The 24,349-nt window shown below is 45.3% G+C and overlaps 1 protein-coding gene across 1 annotated transcript; it reads right to left on the reverse strand.

The window, feature by feature from the left end:
• Positions 1 to 658: 658 nt before the first annotated feature.
• Positions 659 to 23,083, reverse strand: LOC137430841 (histone H4 transcription factor-like). The gene is made up of 8 exons (XM_078781156.1): positions 22,809 to 23,083; positions 14,574 to 14,676; positions 14,080 to 14,232; positions 4,146 to 4,220; positions 3,370 to 3,490; positions 2,580 to 2,718; positions 1,509 to 1,633; positions 659 to 1,186 (listed from the first exon to the last, which is right to left on the reverse strand). Exons 1-8 carry the CDS (start codon positions 23,013 to 23,015, stop codon positions 1,006 to 1,008), a joined length of 1,104 nt encoding a protein of 367 aa, XP_078637282.1. The 5' UTR covers positions 23,016 to 23,083; the 3' UTR covers positions 659 to 1,005.
• Positions 23,084 to 24,349: the final 1,266 nt, after the last annotated feature.

The raw sequence follows: 24,349 nt of genomic DNA on the forward strand, positions 1-24,349 counted from the left end.
CACACCCCCCCCCCCCCCCCATTACTCCCATAGACCCTGACTTTTTTATGCCATGAACAAATTTTGGTACATCACGGGTGATGAAAGTTGTGGTCAAGTTTCATCGAAATTGTGTGTGTAGTTTCAGAGAAGAAAGCAAATCGCTATTTTGGTGGGTTGAGGGGGTCAAACCTGAATCCATTTTGACCACCGGTAGACCCCTTTAAACCTCGATTTTTAAAATGTTGTGAACAAACTTGAGTTGCAACATACCAAATATAATTTCAGCCAAGCTTGGTCACAATCCCGTCAGCAGTTTCGAAGAAGAAGTTGCAAGTGCTTACGGACTGACAACGCGCCATCCCAGAAGCTCCCCGGAACTACGTTCCAGTTGAGCTAAATTGTGTCGAGCTGGTCAAACACTTGGAATATATCTTTCAATCCTGACAAATTTCACACCGTTTCTCTCCAAAAAGACCGTCTGGTGAAACCTCCCATTCACTTTCTTATAACTATCCTCTTTATGTTGAATTGTGGATTTCACAAGGTGGAACGGAGCCCTCCCACGTCTCAAAGTATCCACCTGCGTGTGAGTATGTGTGAGGTTGGATTATACTGGAATGTACTTCGAACAGGCATTTGAAGAAGGTTGGATTAAGAAACTGCACAATAGGCTTTGAAGGGACTATCTATTTATTACGTACGCAAATGTGTGAATCCTCCCCCCCCTTTCTCCCTCTATGTGCTCCTCACACCCCTCTTCCCTTCTCACTACATTCTCAAACTCTTTTTCCCTGTTCTCCCCATTCCCCCCACTTCTTCCCAAGATCTGTCTTCTCAAACAGATCTTCTGTAATTGGTTGCGAGAGGATGATCAAGTCCAAGAGTTATCCTTGCCCTTTAATTTAATGTACCTACCCTCTTCATCACGACACCCGTGCCTGACAATGTATCTTTTTGAGAACTGATTCCTCTGGAGGTGTTTCATCCAAGGGTTCAGACTTTGGGAGTGCCTCGGTTCCTTCTTCACGACTTGCCCACTTCGTCGGGGCTCATGTTGGGTTGCAGGATGACCGAGGAGGAACAAGACAATTCTTCTCTCCCACGAAGATTTCGATCTTCCTCCTCAATGAGCTGCGTCGTCAACTCCACACTCTCGTAACGGACCAGGTAGAGGCGAAAGAAGCCATCCTGGTCCGCTTGATACCTGCATCCTCATTTGAACACGCATAGTGATGTCATTCTTACAATACCATGAAAGGTCTTTTGGGTTAAACATAAAAATCACCAAGGATAGAGAAACATACATGACTTACACATTTGAAAGACAATATGGCCTGTTTTTCATTTGGTTTCCACGTGACCCAAACTATTAGGGAATCGTATTAGGGTCACGTGGACTTTCTCATGTTTATATGACACCCAAAAGGAGAGGGAAATGGGGATGGTGGTGGATTTCTAGATGAGGGGAGAGAAAAGGGAAAGGAGAAGATGATTATCATGACGATGATGATGTAGTGCCCCACTACCTGAAACGGTGGTGTCCGGCTGGCCATTGCAGCTGGTGCTTCTTCATCAGGTGAAATGTTAGGACATTTCCACGTGAGTATATTTTCTCACACAAATGACATTTGAACCGCGGTCCGCAGTTTCCCTGTGGATGAAAACCAATTAAATCACAAACCATTTCCACCACCTAGTCTTTCACCTTCCACCTTGGTCTCTCGAGAAAACTTTAGCTTTCTCGAGCACCCTGACATTCAGGGTGTCTCCCCCCTGCCATATGACCCGTCCCTTGGCCTCAAACCCAAAGCCTAGTTGGCATCTCTATTGGGGCAAACACACCTGGTGGTGTCCATCTCATCCGGGCTACTTGGCCAGATGAGATGGGCATTTCGTATTCCAACGAGGTACAGGCACCCAATGGCCTGCCCTTTTCAGGTACAATTTGCGGTGTCCTGGTTGAAGCAGAAGTTGAAGTTGAAGCAGTTGAAGCCATTAAGGCAGGAACTGGTGTTCTTGTGGCTTTGTCAAACAACCACGTGACAAGTGCACAAGAAACCTACCTTTTGGGTAGTGAGCCGTTGTTTAATGGCCAAGAGACTCAAACAACCAAATTATCATCCAAATTTAACTGCTAAACCATGCAGAGTGGTCCATCTGCTTAACTTACTGCTGGGCCCGAACTACGGCTCTCTCGCTCTTCCTCCCTTATCCCGGGCTCGATGTTCTTCCTCCATATTAATTCCGGGTTGCATTAGGTCCTTCTCCACCTCGTTCATGATGTACCCACCACGGTTCATCCTGTTCTGGTATATTCCTTTCACTTATCAATTATTTCAACATGTCCAAAACCATTGCAGTGTTGATGTGAGTATTCCCCAACTCACTGGAGTTTGTTTAAATCTTTCTCTGATTCATTCCCTACAAAACCCTTCCATTTGATCTCCAACGTGTTTCTCAACAGGTACCTTTTAAAATCCATGTGGAATGTACTTTATAAATAGTAGGATTCTGGGAGAGGGTTCCTTGTATCATGAACGTGCGCTGTGTCATGGTGACCAGAGTAGCCCACCGGTAGTTACTGGTGAAGACCTTACCTGGTGTGCTTTGCGTTGATGGTTTCGGACTGTTTCCATGGAGCGGGCAGTGTAAGAGCAGGAAGCTGCGTTGCACTGATAAGGAGGACGTGCACTGTGTGTCTGCAGGTGTCTCTCCAAATCATTCGTACTTTTGCACCTTAGGCACAGAGACATGATACAGGTAATCAGGAAAAGCACCGTGCGGGCAGCAGGGACTTGTGGGACTACACCCCTTAATATATTTGGAAAAATAGATAAATTTTACCCCCATTGCTGGCAGGATTGCCTGCACTCCAGAGGTATGCACACGATACCACCAACCTTACGTCCATCCCGAGGGACGGTGCACACATCGATACCTGGCCTTGCATGTGAAACACCAGGGCGGTATTTTATAGCTGGGACAGAATTGAAACCCAGGTTGGACAGCTCAACGGTGAGTGTGAATACCTCTAAGGTTTCCCACCGGTACTTTCTATTTCCCTTCCAGAATAAATCTCTCCACTTGCTCTCATTCTCCCATCGTTTGATCCATCACCGTGTTTTGCCGTCTTCCGAATCAAAAGACATCCTCAAACAAAGCCCCTGTAGAAAATAAAATCCCTGAAAGCAAACACGTGCCCAAAGGTTCCAATTGCACTCAAGTTTCTGAAGCATTATAGGTAGAAAAGGTGCTCACATATTGGAAAAAGCAGGTACAGGTACACAAAAGGGAAGAACTGGCACAGCAATGATGTCATAGGGTGGTGTATAAACTGGGGAGAGAGGTCATTGAAATAAAGGTGTGTGATGAAGGTGTGATGCCTACCCATGACCACACAGTACACAGATAAATGGCTGGTCGCTGCTGTGGCGATACTTGATGTGATTTTTCAGGGCAGAAGGTGTCGCACATGTCATGCCGCAGGAAGGACATTTGTGGTGGTTAACTGCAAGATGGACAAAGCAGGTTAGCGATGGCACGACTACTATTACTCCTTTATTAATGGCCCCAATTATTCCCGCCTTCACGTACGATCGGCCGAGGGACGTTATTGGTCCAGGTCTTTCACGAGCAGAATGGCCAGGTCTGACGTTGGACTATAGGTGACAGGTATTTGTGATTCGTTCAGAGTACCGAGAATACCTTAAATACTCCGGCAAAACACCAGGCTGGTAGTTTATAACTGGGCCGGGATTCGCACAAAGGTGAGACAGCTCAGAGGCGAGTGTGTACACCTCTGGGATATTCCGGCAGCCCCTATTAATTGTCCTGAGACATCCTAATGATTAGAAAACGATACAAACCCAATAGATGCTTGAGTACAGTTCCATGGAGGTCCATAAAACATCAGGTAATTGTGGTCACCTAAACGAAAAATCGCACAACCTACAAACACCAGGGCGATAATAAATTTCACGTTTAATTGGAGCAAAAGCTATGAAATCACATCATCCTCTTTACCTCGTCATTCCTTGTCATCCATCTGCTCATGAACACCTTATCACTTCAAGGTAAAACAAGAGACATCATTCCAAACTTCAATGTACAGGATATTAAAGTCCACCATCTTAACAGGTGCTCCATCACGGAGGGTGACTTACTGTGATGTCTCAAGTGATCTTTTAGGATCCTCTCGCTGGGAAACAACTTGAAGCAGATACAGCATTTTAACATGTCTGCAAAACATGTGGGACATACCAAACACATGCAGGATATACCAGCAACATTTATGTGAAACATACCAGGAACATATGGGATATACAAGAAACACGTGGGACAAACCAACGACATATAGGACTGTTACGGGGTCCTCCCCTATCCCCTGGTCTCGGTAAACCTCCGAACCCCGAGAGGGTCCCCGGCAGAAAGATGTTATCCTTGGTTGAAATTAATCAATAATGAAACCACACCAAGGGTGATGAGCAAACAATATATTAAAAGCACACAAAAAAGAACCATACAACAATCATCTCCGCTTCCGGTCCGGTCTCAAGAGGACGCAGGCGTCACATGCTCGCCGCTTCTTCGACTGGGCCACTGTCTGTGGCTTGCTTTTTAGGTGGTCGTGCGGATTTTTTGGCCATTGAGTCTGCCCTCCGCATAGTCCCGGCTCTGCTCCCTGCTTCGCCTACCCGGCTCCTTCGCCTGCTCGCTGTTTCCTCGGGCACGCTCTCGTGGGTTGTGTCCTTCGCAGCGGTGTGGCGGAGGTTTTCCCACCGTGATCTTGATTTGTAGCGGCGGCGGTTGATTGCCGCTGCATTTCCCGCTTTGCTGTGATCAACCTTGGCCTCGTGATCGTCTCTTTGCTCCTGTCTGCCCTCTGCTTGGTCCCGACTCTGCTCCTGGCTTCACCTACCTGGCTCCTTCATCTCCTTCGTTTCCTTGGGCCTGCTCCTGTGGGTTGGGACCATTGTTTCACCTCCTCAACCTTGGCCTCGTGCTCGTCTCTCCGCTCCTGCCTGGCATGGCTCTGCGGTACTCCGCCGCAAGGCTCCTTCTGCTCAATACCCGCTCCACCCCATCATGCATCTCTGCCATCAAATCAAATGGACTCCTCCGACGACCCAGGTACATTCACCGTGGCTCCGTTCGTAAGTTTGTATATGTACAATCAGGTCACTCCATCCCCGTCCTCTGGTCGGCTCAGCGCACTCCCACTCATCGTCCCAGCGCACCTAGTCACAGCAACGCACAAAATCGCACCTCCTGCCTGCGAACCCTGGCTAAATCACCTGAATTCATCCCCGCTGTTCAAAACAACATCAAGCTCACCCTGTTCAACACCCGGTCCCTCAACAACAAATGCCTCATCCTCAACGACTACATCCTGGATAACAAACTGGACTTTCTCTGTCTCACCGAAACCTGGCAACAACCACTGGACTACTACACGCTCAACCTCACCACACCCAATGGATATTCCTACGTCAATAAACCACGCTCGGAGGGCCGAGGTGGTGGAATTGCCGTTATCCACCGTCAAGACATCAGGACCAGCCTCATCCCCATCGCCTCATCCTCATCCTTTGAACACCTGGCTTTTAAACTCTCTGGTCGAACGCAGTCAGTCATGGCTGTCGTCTACCGCCCTCCCAAACCACACCAATTATTCCTGTCTGACTTCTCCTACTTTCTGACCCAGCTATGTTCCCTCTCCCCCTCAATCCTCCTCCTTGGTGATTTCAATATCCACATGGACTCCACTGACTCCACAATAACCACTGACTTCACTGATTTACTCACCTGCTTTAACCTCACTCAACATGTCAACTTTCCTACGCATATCCGTGGTCACATTTTGGACCTTGTCTGCTCCACTGGATTAATTTTGCACCATCTCTCTGGCTCCGACCTCACCCTCTCTGACCACTTAGCCATCACTATGACCATCAACATCCCCATCCCAACACCAAGACATTATCGCACTATCAACTTCCGTAAGCTAAATGCTCTTTCACCTATCTCATTCTCATCCACCCTCTCTGAAAAAATGTCCACTTCTCCCTTCATTGACCTCCACACCCCTTCCGACCTCACTGACTACTACAACCACACTCTCTCCTCCTGCCTTGACCAGCTGGTGCCTGTAAAAACCAAAACAGTTTCTTTCACCCATTCTGCTCCCTGGTTTACCCCTGAACTCCGCCTGATGAAAACTCGTACTCGCCAACTTGAAAGACTCTGCAATAAAACAGGTCTCACAGTTCACTCCCAAGCCTACAAGGACCACCTACAACACTACAAAGATGCCCTCTCCCACGCCCGCTCCGCCTACTACTCTCAAATTATCCACTCTGGCTCCGGAAACCCAAAAGCACTCTTCTCGACAATAAACAAACTCCTCCGCCCCCTGGACACCACCACCCAGTCATTCACAGTAGACAACTGCATCTCCTTCCTTTCTTTCTTCCAACGCAAAATTGACAACATCGACAACAGCTTGACCACTGCCGCACCTGCTCCCCCTCCAACCACCTGCCCCCCCTTATCCTGCCTTCCCCTGTCTCAATTCTCCCCGGTCTCCCCTACTGACCTCTCTGAACTCCTCATAGGAATGAAAACTGCCACCTGCACTCTTGACCCCATCCCCTCCAGCTTTGTCAAGGCCTCCCTCCCTGCTCTCTCTCCACTTATCATTGCAACAATAAACTCCTCCCTGTCTACAGGCATCGTCCCACCATCCATCAAAATTGCTGCTGTTACCCCCATTCTAAAAAAACCTGGTCTAAACCCTGACACCCTAAACAACTTCAGACCCATCTCCAACCTACCCTTTCTGTCGAAAGTTTTGGAACGTGCTGTAGCCACTCAACTCAAACATCACCTCTCTGCCAATAACCTGTATGAAACATTCCAATCCGGAATCCCCTCCAACCACAGTACTGAAACTGCTCTCTTCAAAATCACCAACGACCTTCTCCTCTCCTCTGACGCTGGCAACCTCAACATTCTCGTCCTCCTCGACCTCAGCGCTGCCTTTGACACCATCGATCACACCATCCTCCTCACCCGACTTGAATCCACCTTTAACGTTACCGGCACTGCCCTCTCTTGGATTAAATCATACCTCTCTGACAGATGCCAGTTCATCTCCATCAATAACTGCAAATCCCCCACTGCTCCCCTCCCCCAAGGTGTCCCCCAAGGTTCAGTTCTTGGCCCCCTCCTCTTCATCCTTTACCTGTCCCCCCTCGGTCACTTAATCCGCCGTCATGGTCTCCAATTCCACTGCTTCGCCGATGACATCCAGCTTTTCATCTCCACTAAGTCCGTCTCCACCGACACCCACTCTATCCTGACAAACTGCATCTCTGAAATAAAATCCTGGCTTCAAATCAACTTCCTCAAACTTAACTGTGATAAATCTGAAATAATCATCATTGGCCCAAAAACGCTCACAAAATCCACCCATAACTTTGCCCTCAACATCGACGGTATCCCAGTATCCACCTCCCCTCTCATCCGGAATCTTGGCGTCATCTTTGACCAAACCCTCTCCTTCGACAAATACACTAAACAGATCACAAAGACAGCCTTCTTTCACCTGAAAAACATCGCCCGTCTCCGCTCATCCCTCTCCTCCACGGCTGCAGAAACCCTCATCCACGCCTTCATCACCTCCCGTCTGGACTACTGCAATAGCCTCCTCTATGGTTCACCCTCAACAATCACCAATAAACTCCAATACATTCAGAACTCCGCTGCCCGTCTACTCACCCATTCCCGGACCCGTGACCACATCACCCCCGTCCTTTACAAGCTTCACTGGCTCCCCATCTCCCAGAGAATCCAGTACAAAATCCTCCTCTTGACCTACAAAGCCCTCCATAACCTGGCCCCATCCTACCTGGCTGACCTCCTCTCCAGACACACTCCCACCCGCAACCTCCACTCTGCCGGTGCCAACCTCCTGACCCCCCCCCCCCCCTCCCCATCCGGACCAAATTCAGATCCTGGGGGGACAGGGCCTTCTCCATCGCTGCTCCCACCCTCTGGAACTCACTACCTCACACCATCAGAGACTCCTCCTCACTCACCACATTCAAAACATCACTCAAGACCCACCTGTTCAGCACTGCATTCAACATTCAACCCACAGCATTTTGGAGAAGTTGCAAGTGTTTATAAACCGAAAGTTGCAAATGTTTCTTCTTCTACAGACTTGGCATTTAATATTGAATATTTTTTTGTGGAGGTGAACTTACTTTTCAAGATGACTTGGAAGCAAAAGTTCATTCGAATTATGTATAAATAATTCTAGATTTTGTTAATGTGAACTTTAAAAGAAACAAAAACAACATTTGACATTTCGAAGCAAATAGATTGATCCTTGAAAGTGATGTAAACTGATATCGAACTCAATTCATGGACAGTACTGTGTTAAACTTCTGTACGTTTTCCAGAAGTATCTCTTTATTTTGCACATTAGCCAAAAAATTTTTAAACCAAAACAAAAGTTAAATTACGACTGGGATTACTGACAGTAAAATTACAGTTCAGTACTTCGTGTAACCCCCACGAGCATTCAGGAGAGCACGTACACATTGAGGCATGCTGTTCACGAGATTTGCCAAGGCTTGGACAGGAATTGCTTGCCATGCAGTGACAATAGCCTGCTGCAATTCATGCACAGAGGTCGGCTGCTGGTCCAAGTTGTCGATTTGACGCATTGATTCTGCCCACAAGTTCTCTATCCGATTCATATCTGGGGACATGGCAGGCCACTCCATATGCTCTGCACCACGGTCAGCAAGAATGTGTTGGATCATGCAAGCATAATGAGGCTGTGCATTGTCATCTTGGAAGACAAAGTTTCCTCGAAAGGCTGCATGAGCAAATGGAAGCAATGTTTCTTCCGGAATGGCCCTGTACTTGAACTGGTTCAGGTTTCCATTCAGAACAACCAGGTCAGTTTTGCCCCCTGCATGAAAAGCAGCCCAAACGGTCACCTCACCACCTCCAGCTTGGACTCTTGGCACTATACAATCTTCGTTGTAGGCTTCATGCACTTGTCTGCGCACTCGGACGCGGCCATCTTGACGATCGACCAGAAATCTATACTCGACACTGAAGATCACGTAATTCCAGTGTCCTGGCTGCCATTGACGGTGCTCTCTGGCCCACTGCAATCGGCGCTGGTGGTGTTGTCTGGTCAGGCGTGGCTCTCTCAGGGGACGCCTGGCACGATAGCCTGCTTGAACCAGTCGTTGGTTGACTGGCCTTCTGGATACAGGCACATTTGTCAGTTGCTGCCACTCAGCCCTATGCCGATTAGCTGACTTGGTACGGCCAATGCGGACTAACCGGTGCAGCTGGTGATCGTCCCTCCTAATGGTTCTGCGGGGACGTCCTGGCCTCGGTATTGGAGTAGGCACACCCCTCTGAGCATTTCATTTCAGGATCTTTGACACCTGACCTTGAGTGATGCCATACTGCCGAGCAATAGCAAGCCGTTTCATGCCGGAATTTCGTAAAGCCACGACTCAATGACAAACAGCATTGTCGAGTTGACGGACCATCTCCAGAGGAAGCGGCAATAACTTTTGTAGATGTGCAGCAGTGGTTTTCCACTAATACAGAACGCAACAACCCTGATATACCCGATTGTGAAGCCAATCGTCAAATGTACCTGTCCATACTTTTTGTCACGCCACCTGTGATATAATCCTGTTATTGACTTCTTGCTGCGACAGACAATCAGTGACATGGTTCTTCTAACAAAGAAATCACCGAAGCATAAAAGAAATTCACCAGATTGATATACTGAGTTCAGAAAGTAAACCCAAGTCAAGAAAGAAAAAATATTCCATATTAAATGCCAAGTCTGTATAAAAGGATGCTTTCGACTTGCTCACCAAATCTATTCATTCCAAAAAAAAATTCCATCTCTTACAGTTCCTCTTTTCTACATTCCCGAAACTCTCCTGCACTCCACCCCTCCTTCAGCGTCCTCAAACGTATTTTTGACTCAAAGGTCACAAGAAACAGATTTTGCAATAAATGTTCGTTTCCCATTAATCGTACACTTTCTAAAATCCAATCTCACCCCTCCCCTCCAAATCTTCCCCATCACCCCTTCCCTCCAAAACTTCCCCATCACCCCTCCCCTCCAAAACTTCCCCATCACCCCTCCCCTCCAAATCTACCCCCTTGCCCCTCCCCTCCAAATCTTCCCCATCACCCATCCCTTTCAAATCTCCCCCCTTGCCCCTTCCCTCCTAAACTCCCCCCACACCCCTCCCCTCCGAGACTCTCCCTCGCTCCTCCCCTCCTAGACGCCCCTCTCACCCCTCCTCCTCAAAGCGTCCTCACCGCTTCTTCCCCCTTCCAACTTTCACCTTCATCGCCCCCAACCTTCTGCCTCGCTCTTCCTCCTCCTCAAATAACACCTCACTGTGCCTCACCCAATCACCATCAAACCTTTTGTCCACCCCATTCTTCCCTTTCTCAAAGCTATTCTGAAATATCTGACACACCTTCAACAGCTCTCCCTACCACTTCCTCCTCTTCCACATCTTACCCTACCCCTCCCCCCCCCCCCCCCCTGTTCCGTATCCGATGCTCCCCCTTCCTCTTCATTAATGGTATGGACCTCAAACATCCGGGGCCTTCGCTCAAACTTGACTGATCTCTCCATACAGGTTGCTTCTGACAATCCAGATGTGATCTGCTTAACAGAAACTTTACTCCTTCATGATGTCTCTGATTCCTTGGTATCTCTCCCAGGTTACTCCCTCCTCTGGTATGATAGACCTGAGCCTCGTCCTGGAGGTGGTGTTGCTATCTTTATTTAAAAAAAACTCTTCCTCACTCGGCCTGCACTGCTCTCTCTCCACCTCACCCCCAGGAATACCTTTCGCTACGGCTTCCCCTTCGCTCCCACCTTTTGTTCATATGTGTATTGTACTGCCCACCAAACAGTGATGACTCCATCGACATCTCACTGTCTGATAATATGGACCAACTTCCATCTGCCCATCCCAACTCTCTCTTCCTCATATGTGGTGATTTCAATTGTCACCATGCCAGTTGGCTGGGTGTGGGTACCTCTCTCACCAGCCATGGCTCCTCAGCAAAGGACTTCTGCGACTCACTGGGACTGACACAATCTGTCAATTTCCCGACCCGGATCTCAGTCAATGGAGCATCTTCTCTTCTGGACTTGGTTATGACAAACTTCCCTGCAAATGTCTGCTGCTCTTCTTCTGCTCCAATCGGCTCATCTTATCATGTGCTTGTTAAAGTGGACATCTCTCTGACCATTCTCAGAGAGCCTCATCAGCGTCGACGAGTCTGGCATTTCACTCAGGCCAACTGGCACGGTCTTCAAGCAGCCATCAATCATCTGGACTGGTCTCCCATCTCTACCGCCTCTGACATCAACTCATCTTGGGAATTCTTCCAAAGTAAATTGCTCTCTCTCATGCACAGATTTATCCCATCTCGTCTTCAGTTGTCATACCCTTCCTCCCATCCATGGTACACAGAATCTTGTGGTGAAGCTGTTGCCCAGAAACAACTTGCCTTCGTCTCCTGGAAAGCAAATCGAATGGAAGGAAATCTCATTTCCTTTCACAAAGCCCGAAACAAGCGTGTGTCCACCCTCAGGAGAGCCAGGAAACAATATCTCTCCGTTCTCAAGACCGAACTCTTTTATCTGTCTCCCTCTTCCGAATCCTGGTGGCGTCTGGTCAAATCTGTTTCTGGTGTTTGTTCCCCCTCCATCCCCTCCCTCACCTCAAATGGCTACACGGCTGACTCCGCACATGAAAAAGCTGAATGCCTCAACTCTGTGTTTGCCTCTAAATCTTGTGTCCCAAACCCATCCCTCTCTGTACCCACCGTTCCCAGTCGTACCCAGCTGCTCCTGGACTCTGTGTCCTTTCCTCCTGACAAGGTGGAAAAGTTTCTGTCAACCCTCGACTCTGATTCTGAAACAGGACCTGACGGCATCAGCCCACGGTTCCTAAAATCCTGTTCTTCCGCTCTTTTACTCCTCTCTCTGTTCTCTTCACCCTCTCTTTTGCTCAAGGTCATCTGCCATCTGCTTGGAAATCAGCCAACATCACCGCTTTGCACATAAAATGTGCAAAAACAGATCCTAGCAACTACAGACCAATCAGCCTTCTCCCAAATATCAGCAAAGTCATGGAATCCATCATTGCTTCGGATATGAAATCTTTCCACTTCTCCAATGGCTTGATCTCTGATCATCAATTTGGTTTCAGACCTGGTCACTCTACTCTCGACATGCTGCTTCTGCTTTCTCAACAATGGATGGAGGTCCTCAATGCCAAACAGGAAATTAGAGCTGTCTCCCTTGACATATCACGTGCCTTCGATACGGTCTGGCACCCCGCTCTGCACACCAAACTCTCCTCCTTTGGTATCCATGGAAATCTCCATGCATGGCTGGCGGACTTCCTCTCTAGTCGTAGTCAACGTGTGGCCCTGAATGGGTTTCTCTCATCTCCTCTTCCTGTTCAGGCTGGAGTTCCCCAAGGCAGTGTTCTGGGCCCGGTGCTTTTTCTGGTTTTCATCAATGATCTCTCTGACTCTCTTGAAAATCCTCTCTATCTCTTTGCTGATGACTCTACTCTCTGTCCCTCCATTCCTCATCCCTCAGATCGGCAGTCTGCAGCCTCCTCACTCTCTGCAGACCTGGACAAAATCACAGACTGGGCAAACAAGTGGACCATGTCTTTCAATCCTGACAAATCTCACACTCTTACGATGTCTCTCCGAAAAGACCGACTGGACAACCCTCCCATCCACTTTCTGAATAATCCTCCCCAAGAAGTTCTGTCACTCAAGCTTTTGGGTCTCACTATCTGCCATGATCTTTCCTGGGAAAACCACATTTCAAATCTGGCCTCCAAAGCCAGTCACCGACTGGGCATCCTCCGTTGTGCAAAGTCCTTCCTTGGCACACCTGAGCTCCTCACCACATACAAGGCTTTCATCCGCAGCTCAATGGAATACTGCTCTCCCCTCTGGGCTGGTGCCCCTGCCTCACACCTAGCTCGTCTTCACGCTGTTGAAACCAAAGCGTTCAGAATCATTGGAATCTCCCGCGATGAAGCTAACTCCAAGGGCCTTTCACTCACTCACCGCAGGCAGGTTGGTGGTCTTTCCGTCTTCTACAGACTCCTCTCCGGCCTTCCCCCCCCCCCCCCCAGCTCTCTCTGGGCTCTGTCCCCCAAATATTCCTACAAGTCGCACAAGATCTGCCTGCAACCCTCTTATGGTTAAACTGCCAAAAATCAAGACTCTCTGCTCACCTTCACTCCTTCATTCCTCTTTTCTCCCGCCTCTGGAACAAACTCCGTCACTCTCTTCAATTCCACTCCTCCCTCCAGGTCTTTAAAACAGCTGTTCACCACCATCTCTTATCTTCCCCCATCCAAAACCTTGATATTTTACACCCCTGCTAATTTCACCCCAAATCCACTTTTTTGAAATACCAACTTCTGTCCTGGAAGTCCTTGGTGTCCCCCCCCCCCCCCCCTTCCCACGCCTCCTCCCCCCAAGCCCTCTCCCTCCCACACATCTCCCGATGTCGCTGCTCTCAAATGTTGTGTTTGTGTGCTTCCCCTTCTCTCCCCATCTTGTCTCCCGCTCCCTTTATCATATGTTTTATGTGTCAGTTTGTCTTTTTGTGATTAATGTCAGCTCTTACACGAGCCTCGATTCTGTATACAAAAAATAATAATAATAAATAAATAAAAACTGACAGACTGACGGAAAACACGCCATCACGTAAGCTCCCCGGAACTACATTCCAGGTGAGCTAAAACTGAAACCCCTCATTCAAACCTCCACCACCAGTCCTATCATCCAAGTATAACCTGCAGATATCCAGAGAAGCTTCATCGCCTCCACCACTGATATCACAAACCCACACATTGCACAGTCTCTCCTCACCTTTTGGTTCAACAAAATCAGGTCAAAGGTTCATTTGTGACCAACACGAGTTTCTTGACGCCCAAAGAGTTGGTAAAGAAAGCCAACCATGAAAGCTCCGGCCTCACGTACGTTTGCTCGTTGTTTGTCGTCGCAGGTGATCCTTCAGTTTGGTGCTGTTGGAAAACATTGCACCACAAGTGGAACAAGCAGCGGTCTTCTCTCCAGTGTGTCGATGGAGATGTTCACACAACTTGCTCCTTGACTGAAATGCCGCTTCGCATCCTTAAATCAGGGTAAGAGGACAATGTTCAACGAGGGCAGATCAATATTCGAACCCGTAAAAAAGACAACCAAATTCAATACACGTGATGTGTGGCTACTCGATCGTGTTCCACTTCCGTTTACTACACGAGACTCTACTGAACCATAGTAGATCTGTGTACTCACACTACACAGATCTACTACACAGATGATTTGGGACATGACACCATCACCTCGTCCTTCCCACCTGTACATTACACATGAGTCGACTTTACAGGACAGTGATCCCCACATGCCAATGTCAACCTCAACACTAATCGTCCCGATTTCATACCCCACAACTGAACCATCCACCGACGTACCTTTCCACCCACAGGTCATGTCGTCCGATGAACTCCGTTTGTCTCGATCTTGAGCGTGATTGTCCACGTGACGGTAGAACCATTCTGCATTCTCGAATGTCATCTGCAGTACACGTACACATCAACACAACAACCATATTATGTCACTATGTCACTATGATTCAATATGTCACTTCGAAGTGGTCCAGGAGGCTTCACCAACCGATTGAGATTATGGACATGAGTTCATTAGCTCGGTTCAGTCACTGAACTAGGCCGAGGATCTCCCTCAATCCTTTCTATTCTCCACAATCCTGGACCATTTGTACTCCAGGAAAAATTTTAATTCCTCGTCTTCATCTGATCCTCGGTCTTCCTCCGTTTCTTCTATGTGCTCACCAAGGTCGCCAATATGTAATTCTAGTTGTCCATCGGTTGTCCGTTCTTCTCGCAACACGTCTAACCCGGTTCCTTTGCAGTTGTACAGCAATGGAATACCACTTTGTACCATGGTGGTGTTGTTTGCATTTTCCAAAGACTCCAAGAACTATAGCAGCGCGGTGTTGTTACTTTATACCAAGACCAGCAGGTGCACCCACCTGATAAGGTCAAATAAGAGAAAGTGAATGAAGAGAGTTCCCTCGCCAACCCGCTTTGGCAAGCGTGGAGACTGGAGAGTCTGCCAAAGCCCGCCCCCCATCCTGCCCCCCCCCCCCCCTCTTCAATATGATTGGCATAGATTGTCATTCCATGTCCTGTGTACTGTCAGCCCTAGATCTTTTCCTTCTCCCATAGTTCAACAACATCAGCGTCATAAGTTGCATTTCCGAATTCTCCCATTACCCATAGTTATTGCGATATTCAAGATGGATACTGAACGGTCATGTGTGGTTAGATGGACAACAACGGAAGGCCTATTAATTGTTATTCTTTCTTGTTGTATTATTATGCTTGTTATATTATTATGCTTGTTGTATTATGTGACAGGCTTAGCCATGCACCTGTGTTGTTACAGGTTGTCCTGTTCTTGCCAAATAAAGCCTATGTTGAATGATCTCTAACGAATCAAGTCTTTTTAGATACACTCTTCAGCTTATCTCAATGATGTGACACATTCACCTTCTCATCAAGACTAGTAATAGCAAAGAGCATTCTGGGAAGTTTACAAAGACTGGACCCAATGTAGAAATTCAAACATTACCGTACAGTCTCGTTTTGAATAGCGGAAGAGACTTATTTGGATAATTACAACAAATAAATAAGTTTAAAACTAATTTAGTTTATTCATATACTGTATATTGCTATTTATTTATTTTTTATTATTTACTAAAATATATCTCGAAGATTATTCATCTTAAAGGGGAACCCAAACGCTCAGACCAGCTGTTGTGGAATCAAACTCAGACCTCTTGCAAGAAACGAGGCTTTATTGAACTATTTCTCATACCATTCCTACAACACAAGAATAGAGATTATTAGTTCCATAAAAGGCAATCAAAGCATACATCTCTTTCTAGTTCCTTGCAAGCAAGCAATTACACACCTGTTAATATCAGTAGTCTACGGCACTAGGATACAGTATGCCACCCGATCGCGCACCGAATGGACACACTTTATACAAGCCCCCTCAAGGTCGTTCTCTTCGCTCGACTCCCGCTTCACTCCGATCGAGACATTCCAACATATTTCACCACACCAGCTCAATGCTAATCCACCCCTTGATACCCTACAAAATAGATATGATGTGTCATTTTCCGATTTATAAAGTGGGTAATTTTGCAATTAAAAGTCGAAATATTCTTCTCCTTCACGATTAGCTGTGTCGTCACACCATGAAGCAAACGCCACTTGCGCATTGTTTATGGGGTACATCAAGGAAAGATTGAACTCAAACGTCGAATAATTTTCGAATTTCTACAAATATGCCAGGTCGATGCATGCTTGGTGGTTGAAGTAATTCAGACCAAGATAATTTCATGCTCAAATGGCCTAAATATCCAAACGTTGCCAGAAATTGGACAAGGTTTGTTCGAAATACAAGAATGTGGATCGGTCTTTCAAGATGTTCGGTTTTGTGTTTGGAACATTTTATAGAGAACTGTTATGAAACAAAAGAGATGGCTAGATCTGGTGATTATCCACCACTATTAAGCGGAAGGAACAACCGTCACTCGAAATTGTAAGACCATCACTACCGAGCTACCAGCATATGGACACAGGTGACTCGAGTGGTGAATTGAACACCTGTGTTGGCCTGCCGGCGACCAAAATTACCTCGCCACCTCCCCTCCTTCCCCCCATCCACTGGATCGGGAGATCGACACGGTACAGACATGAAACAACCGTAAAATTAAACTGTAAAACTATCTCTGCTGAGTTACCAGCATATGGACACGGATGATTGGAGTTGTAAATTTCCCACCTGCATTGACCTGCGGGCGACCGAACTCACCTCACTATATATGCTGGCTAACATCGCCGCCACCTTGCCAAACACATCTGAAGAGCTCAAAAACCCAAGCTAACAATACCCATAACCACCCCCACCACCTCCACAATCCCCCGACAGTCTCCCCACAATCCCCCATCAACCATCACCCCACAATACCCACCACCATCCCACACGAACATCAGAACAAACTTGATCTTTAAATTAATTTTCATTCTGAAGGAGAAGAGATGTAATGTAATGCTGTTTCCTGTTCCGTGTTTTGTGAAATAATATATACTAGCCGAAACCCGTGGAACATCCATGGAAGGGAGGATGTGGTGTATGGATAGAGTGTACCATTATGGATGGCATATGGGATTTGCTTGTCCGAGTAAGAGTTCGGAAGAAAGATGAGAATGAAGAGTGCAGATATGAACAACGTATTTATTGCAATCTACTTAAATGACAACGCTACGATATACAATATATATGCTCTTGCGACTCAAGCGGGATCGCACAAAATCTCGCGAGAGTATGCCATTAGTCCAGTAGAAATTGACATGAAAATAGCCGAACCCGGACATTTTAGATAACAACCGTTTTTTGGTGCTAAATGCTTTATATGACTGTCATGTATCTGCAGACAAAATTCACATAAATTCACAAATGGGGAAACCTGTTTTTTATTAGGTCAAAGTATATGACCTATCAGAAAACTGTAAATAATAAATTTCCCAGGTTTAGATGATAATGATTCGCAAATACGCTTTTATATGACATAAAATGTGAATACTTTCTGATAAATATAAAATAATAAAATTAATCAATTTTACTCATTATAGAAACATATTTCTTTGAAAAATATAATTATTTTGTCCAAAATATGCAAAATTTTATCTAAATATTCTCGTATATGTTTGTATAAATAAGTGTAAACACTTGAATGAAATGATCATATGAACACATTGTACAATGTTTTGTTACAAAATATACCAGTATTATTATTTAACCCAACAATGTTTAATTTAATAATCATTTTATTAATTTTAAATAGTTTTTTTATCACTACCACTTAGAGGCCATCATAGCTCAAGTGTACATAAATGTGACAGGAAATCACAGTAGATGACTCAGCCATTATGTAGTTATACACCAACATATCTGCTGTTTAGGTCAAACAAACAACGGCCAAATTATTGCATTTTAACTTGCGTACGCACGTTAAAAATCCTTATGCAGTTGAAAGTCGAAAAGAGTCGGCCACAAGGCCACCAGGCCACCAGGCCACAAGGCCACCAGGCCGCTGCCCTGGCACTACTCAAAATTAGAATCTATCTGACCCCGTCAATACTCTGGACGGTAACATAAATGAGTACCTCTCGAGACGGAATGAGGCTGCCTGAAAAAGACGAGCCATACGCACTCAGATTATAAGACTGGCAAAACAAGAGCATACGCGTTTCTCCTAGCTGAAAAGCGAGGTACGAGAAAAAAAAGACATGTACAGTGTGTACGAAATCAAGCGCCGAAAACTGGCAAAGTACGCACACTTGAAGAGACGTCCTGATAGTCTGGTTCTCGAGAGCATTGAATGACAACCCCATGATCCCTCTCAATCCGCAAACAAACGAAGCAGTTTACAGCACCATGGTTTTTGTGCAGTCCCAGGCAGAGAAAGCAGGACTATGTTGTGCGACACTAACATTTGATCAGCCACTCTACTTAAAAAGCTACAAAATAAAGCAGGACAATCGTATAGAGTTTGAGAAGATGTATCTGCGTCTAAGTGGATTCCATCAACTTATGTCATTCCTTGGTGCTGGCTGCAAACTGATGGAAGGAAGTGGACTGGAAGATTTATGGGCCACTGTTAATGCAAGAAACTCTCTGCCAAAGATGATGGAAGGTAAAGCTTACACAAAAACATTGAGGGCATATCTATTAACAGATGCTGCATTGCATCTCTTGTTAATTCAGTCACTGGATGACACAGCTTATCTGGATGACCAGGATGACATTTGCAGAGGAACGCTTGACAATCAGTTTCCTGTGGAACTGCAAGACCTGTGGAACAATATCGATATCGATATTGATCCTGATGAAAACAATACTGAAGATGCCAGTGAACCATCCGTTACATTTAACAGGGACTCTTTGTCAAATATTAGTGCAATCCCAAAACACATGGACACTGATGATATGTGGTCAGGGTTAAAGACTATGTACACGAATACCGTTGCACAGGGCATTTTATTAGATGAGGTGCCTACTAATGACCACTTGGACAAATTACACAAACATATTTGTGACTTTAAAAACAATCAGAAAGAATCCAAGACAGGAAAACTGTGGGTTATGTATATGGACTTTGTGTCAATTGTGCGACATTTCATCAGGGCTGAAAGAACTGGTAACTGGGAACTTCATCTGAAGGCGACTCAGCAGATGTTGCCATTCTTTGCAGCTGCTGGACACAATAACTATACAAAATGTTGCCGGCTTTATCTCCAAGATTCTCAGGAACTGTGTCCCTGTCTTGAGGAACCAATGCACAGAGGACTGTTCACTGTGCGAAGGAATAAGAAACTATTGTGGAGTGGAACATGGTCTGATATGACCATTGAGCAATGCTTAATGAGAGCAGGAAAGACGCAAGGTGGTCTCATTAACATCACGCACAAGGACTCGGCCAGAACAAAATGGCTTCTTACTGCACATATAGTAGCACCATACACTGACGCACTACGATCCATGACTGACACTTACACTGGAACATGGTCAGAACAACACAAAGAGGTTCGTGCAGGAAACATCAGGCGGGACTTGGAAGACTTGAACAAGTTCACAACCTTTCTCAAGGGCCATAATCCCTTCATTGCACAAGAAGATCAAGAACTAAGAAACATTTCCACAGGACTGATAAAATAGATCACCGTGTTAATGTTGATGCCGCTATTTATTTTTTTTATTTTTTTTATTTTTTTTGTATACTGAATCGAGGCTCGTGAAAGAGCTAACATTTATTTCACAAACAAATCAACCAGACAAACAAAATATACAAAAAGAGGGAGCGGAAGACAAGATGGGGAGAGAAGGGGAACCACACAACCACAACATTTGAGAGCAGGGAGAAGTGTGGGAGGGAGAGGGCTTGGGGGGAGGAGGCGTGGGAAGGGGGGGGAACTGGAAGGGGGAAATAAGCATTGGCCAGAAAATACCGGGAAAGTTAGATGATAAAAAGTTTTGCGCTGTTGTTATGAAGAGGTCAGAACAAGCGACTACATTTGTTGCAATGTGAAAGGCTCTCAGAGTTTGCGATGAAGAAATTCACATGTCTTCTGAAGAGCTCTACCATCGCTTGCTTTCCACTGCTTACACGAGTGGACCTCCAGACCAAAGTATATTTGCATATGAACTTGCAACCGTATCTCCAGCACTTTTCCAAGATGATGGCAGCATGCGAAAGTGTCAAAAATCACAACAGGCAAAATATATAGTTCAAATGAGCAGTGATATTGTTCAACGAAAAGCTGAACACTCTGCAATTAGAGTGTTTGATGGCTGCGCACTGCTACATGGGATTCCTTGGCCAAAGGTTGGGACAATGAAATCAGTATGTGACTCTTTTGTGGCTGCTGTTGTACATCACAGACTACCTGGAGTTCCATTGTGGGTGATTTCTGATAGTTATGGTACGCCTGGTAGGTAACAACTAATGATCCCGAGCAGAAGCGCCGTCGCCTTCAACAAACATGCCCTGACATTGTTGTCGAAGACAAGACACCTGTTCCAGGAAACCAGACGGCCTTTCTCTCAAACAATCGGAATAAACAGAATTTGATCAAATTGCTAGCAAATCATCTAACAGAAATTGGGATTGAAGTAGAACATGCTGGTGAAGAAGGTGAAGCAGATGTAGTGATCGCCAGCAAGGCACTGCAATTGTCACAAACTCCAAGAGTTGTAATTGTCATTGCTGATGACACGGATATTTTGATTTTGCTACTCCACCATTCGAGCAATACTGCTGATATATTCCTACAGACAAGAAATCAAACCATTTCTATCAAAGTTGCAAAGGAAGTGTTAGGGAGGGAGTTGTGTATGTGTCTACCATTTGCCCATGCTTTGTCAGGATGTGATACCACATCAGCATTGTATGGCGTAGGGAAAATAAAACCACTGAAACTGCTAGAGTCATCACAGAAATGGAGAGCAGATGTACTGATCTTTGGAGATATTACAGCGTCAAAGAATGCAATACAAGATGTTGGAGAAAAATTTGTACTGTCCTTGTACAGTGGTGGAGCAGGAAGACGTAGGTTGGATGAACTGCGTTATCTAAATGTGATATCTCCAAAGTACGTGCCTCTTGAGCGTATGCCACCTACAGGAAGAGCTATTTATTTCCATAGCCTTCGAGTACATCACCAAGTCAGTACATGGCGTCAACTAAAAACTCTGCTAACTATGGAGGAATATGGATACAAGGTAGAGGCTGGCTTAGTTCTACCCATTATCACCGACAAGGCACCAGCGCCTTCAGAACTGCTAATTGATATAAGATGCTTTTGTAGGAGCAAACAACGCTTATGTACATCATGTAACTGTGCCAAGAAAGGCAATGCTTGTAGTATCCATTGCAAGTGTGGTGCACAATGTGAAAACAGTTCACGCACAGTTGACAGCATATAAATGGGTGAAGCATAACATTTTAATATGTCAATAATATGAACAATGTGACAGTATTGAAATCACGGAGCACATGCACAAGATTGTGTAAACTCGTGCTTCTGGCCATAATACATTATTTAGAGGGGTTATGCATTAGTTCATTTTTATTATGAAATATGTTAACAACGCTGTCAGCTAATAACTATCTATAATTCAGGGTGTGCTATACAGAATAACTCGGGATGTGTATATCTAGAAGATGCAACTTTAATGATCCATATGTATGACTTAAGTTTACACCATTATGAGAAATTCATACATGTATATGTGAAGATTTGACAGCATGTACTTGTTGCTAAATTCAGTACAACTTTCTGAATCAAGAATATATTAGATATAAACTTGGTACAACAACACAATATAGGGTCTGTTTGTATTTTCCTCTAATTTCATTAATAAATTAGTGGATATAAATTGTATACTTACCAGAAAGTATACATTATAACGCCCCATTGGCGGCCATTTTGAATTTCCCCCCAAAAACGTATTTATCCATTTGTGAATTTGTGTGAATTTCTTGTGTGGCCATTTTGACTCCTAATAAGGTGTTTAAAACTAAAATATGGTTGTTATCTAAAATGTCCGGGTCAATGTCAATTTCTACTGGACTACATGTAGCATAGGCCTGACAAAAAAAGCAGTTATCTTACCCATTCCACCCCTCCCTCCACCCCTTCCCCCACACCATGAGCCATCACCCCACAACACCCACCACCATAATCCCCCATCAACCGTGTGCCTGGGCAGTGTAGGTGTTGAGTCTGTTCTGCGTCGTGTCCATGCTGTATTTCTTCTGGAGTTAAATTATAACCAATTTATCAATTAACACAAAATCCCTGATAAACCATTAATTGAATGGAAAACAAAGCTACCAATCTGTAGTGGACATTCGACTGTGCACTACAAACGTAACACCGCCTTCTTCACGAACACCATCTTTGTCTGATTTGCTCGCACAGGCTTGAAACGAAGTGGATCTACAATTCCCACAAAAGCGTTTCCGTCACTAATTTGGTCTTCAATAGTTTCTTTAAAATCTCACTGATCAGTTTCAACATACCGTGAACCGTTTTTTTTTTAATGAAGCACACCTCACAATGTTCCCACTCGCAGGTGAATGGGTCGGGAAGCTCAGGAAGCAGGTTGCGGTTCTTCCTGCCGAGAGTGCAGCTCCTGCCGTCGGTTACTCCATCGTCAGCACCTTCAAGGTCACTTGCCCTGCTCGCGCCCCCAACACGAAGGGCAAACAGGAAATGGTGACCCCACTCCTTCAGCTTGGTGTGGTACCCGTGAAACATGACGTGTCTGATGAGTTGCACACTCTCCTCATGTGCCACGAACTTACAATCTTCCCACAAACACCTGAAAGTGTCTGAAATGAAAATACCACAAATGGGGTAAAAGGAAAAAAATTAAATAAAATGGAACGAAAAATACTCCACAGATGTCAAAAGGAAAGAATATCATTTCATTTTTCTTTACCTTTCAAACACCTAATTCAAAATCAAACTGGAGGATGTGAAAGACAGCCCCAGTAGCCCCAACGCCAAACCTTGAAGTTGAGATCATTAGAAAAAAAAGAAGTAGCGTGAGACCTTAAGTAGTTTCAGAAGAGGGCAAGGTGAAAACACAAACAAGTCATAAATACTCATCGAATGAGCAACACGGCTTGTTACTGAGAATGGAGAACTATCAAAGAACCCGTTACCTGTAGCACCAAGGAGCCACCTGGGTACCGTGTATCCATGACACCCCACCGTGGCACTGATGAATACATGTGGATGACACCGCGCAAGGCTACCATGGTGTACAATGACGCATGCCATGATGTATCCCTGACATCCCACATGGGAACTGGTGAATACATGTATATGACCCTTGCATGGGTACCGAACATACATTATACCCCAACTGGGAACTGGTGAATGCATATATATATATATATATATATACATATAATTATATATATATATATATATATATATATATATATATATATATATATATATATATATATATATATACACATACACACAGACTTGGCATTTAATATGGAATATATTTTTTGTGGGGGTGAACTTACTTTTCAAGATGACTTAGAACCAAAAGTTCATTGGAATTATGTTGAAATTATTCGAGATTTTGTTAATGTGACCTTTAAAAGAAACAAAAACCACATTTGACATTTCGAAGCAAATAAATTGATCCTTGAAAGTGATGGAAACTGATATCAAACTCAATTCACGGACAGTACTGTGTTAAACTTCTGTGCATTTTCCAGAAATATCTCTTTATTTTGGACATTAGCCCAATTTTTTTTTTTAACAAAAACAATAGTTAAATTACGACTGGGATTACGGACAGTAAAATTACAGTTCAGTACTTCGTGTAACCCCCACAAGCATTCAGGAGAGCACGTACACGTTGAGGCATGCTGTTCACGAGATTTGCCAAGGTTTGGACAGGAATCGCTTGCCATGCAGTGACTATAGCCTGCTGCAATTCAAGCACAGAGGCAGGCTGCTGGTCCAAGTTGTCGATTTGACGCGTTAATTCTGCCCACAAGTTCTCCATCGGATTCATATCCGGGGACATGGCAGGCCACTCCATATGCTCTACACCACGGTCAGCA

This window comes from Myxine glutinosa, chromosome 7, assembly GCF_964187855.1.
Source record: "Myxine glutinosa chromosome 7, kmMyxGlut1.1, whole genome shotgun sequence".
NCBI classification, from domain to species: domain Eukaryota; kingdom Metazoa; phylum Chordata; class Myxini; order Myxiniformes; family Myxinidae; genus Myxine; species Myxine glutinosa.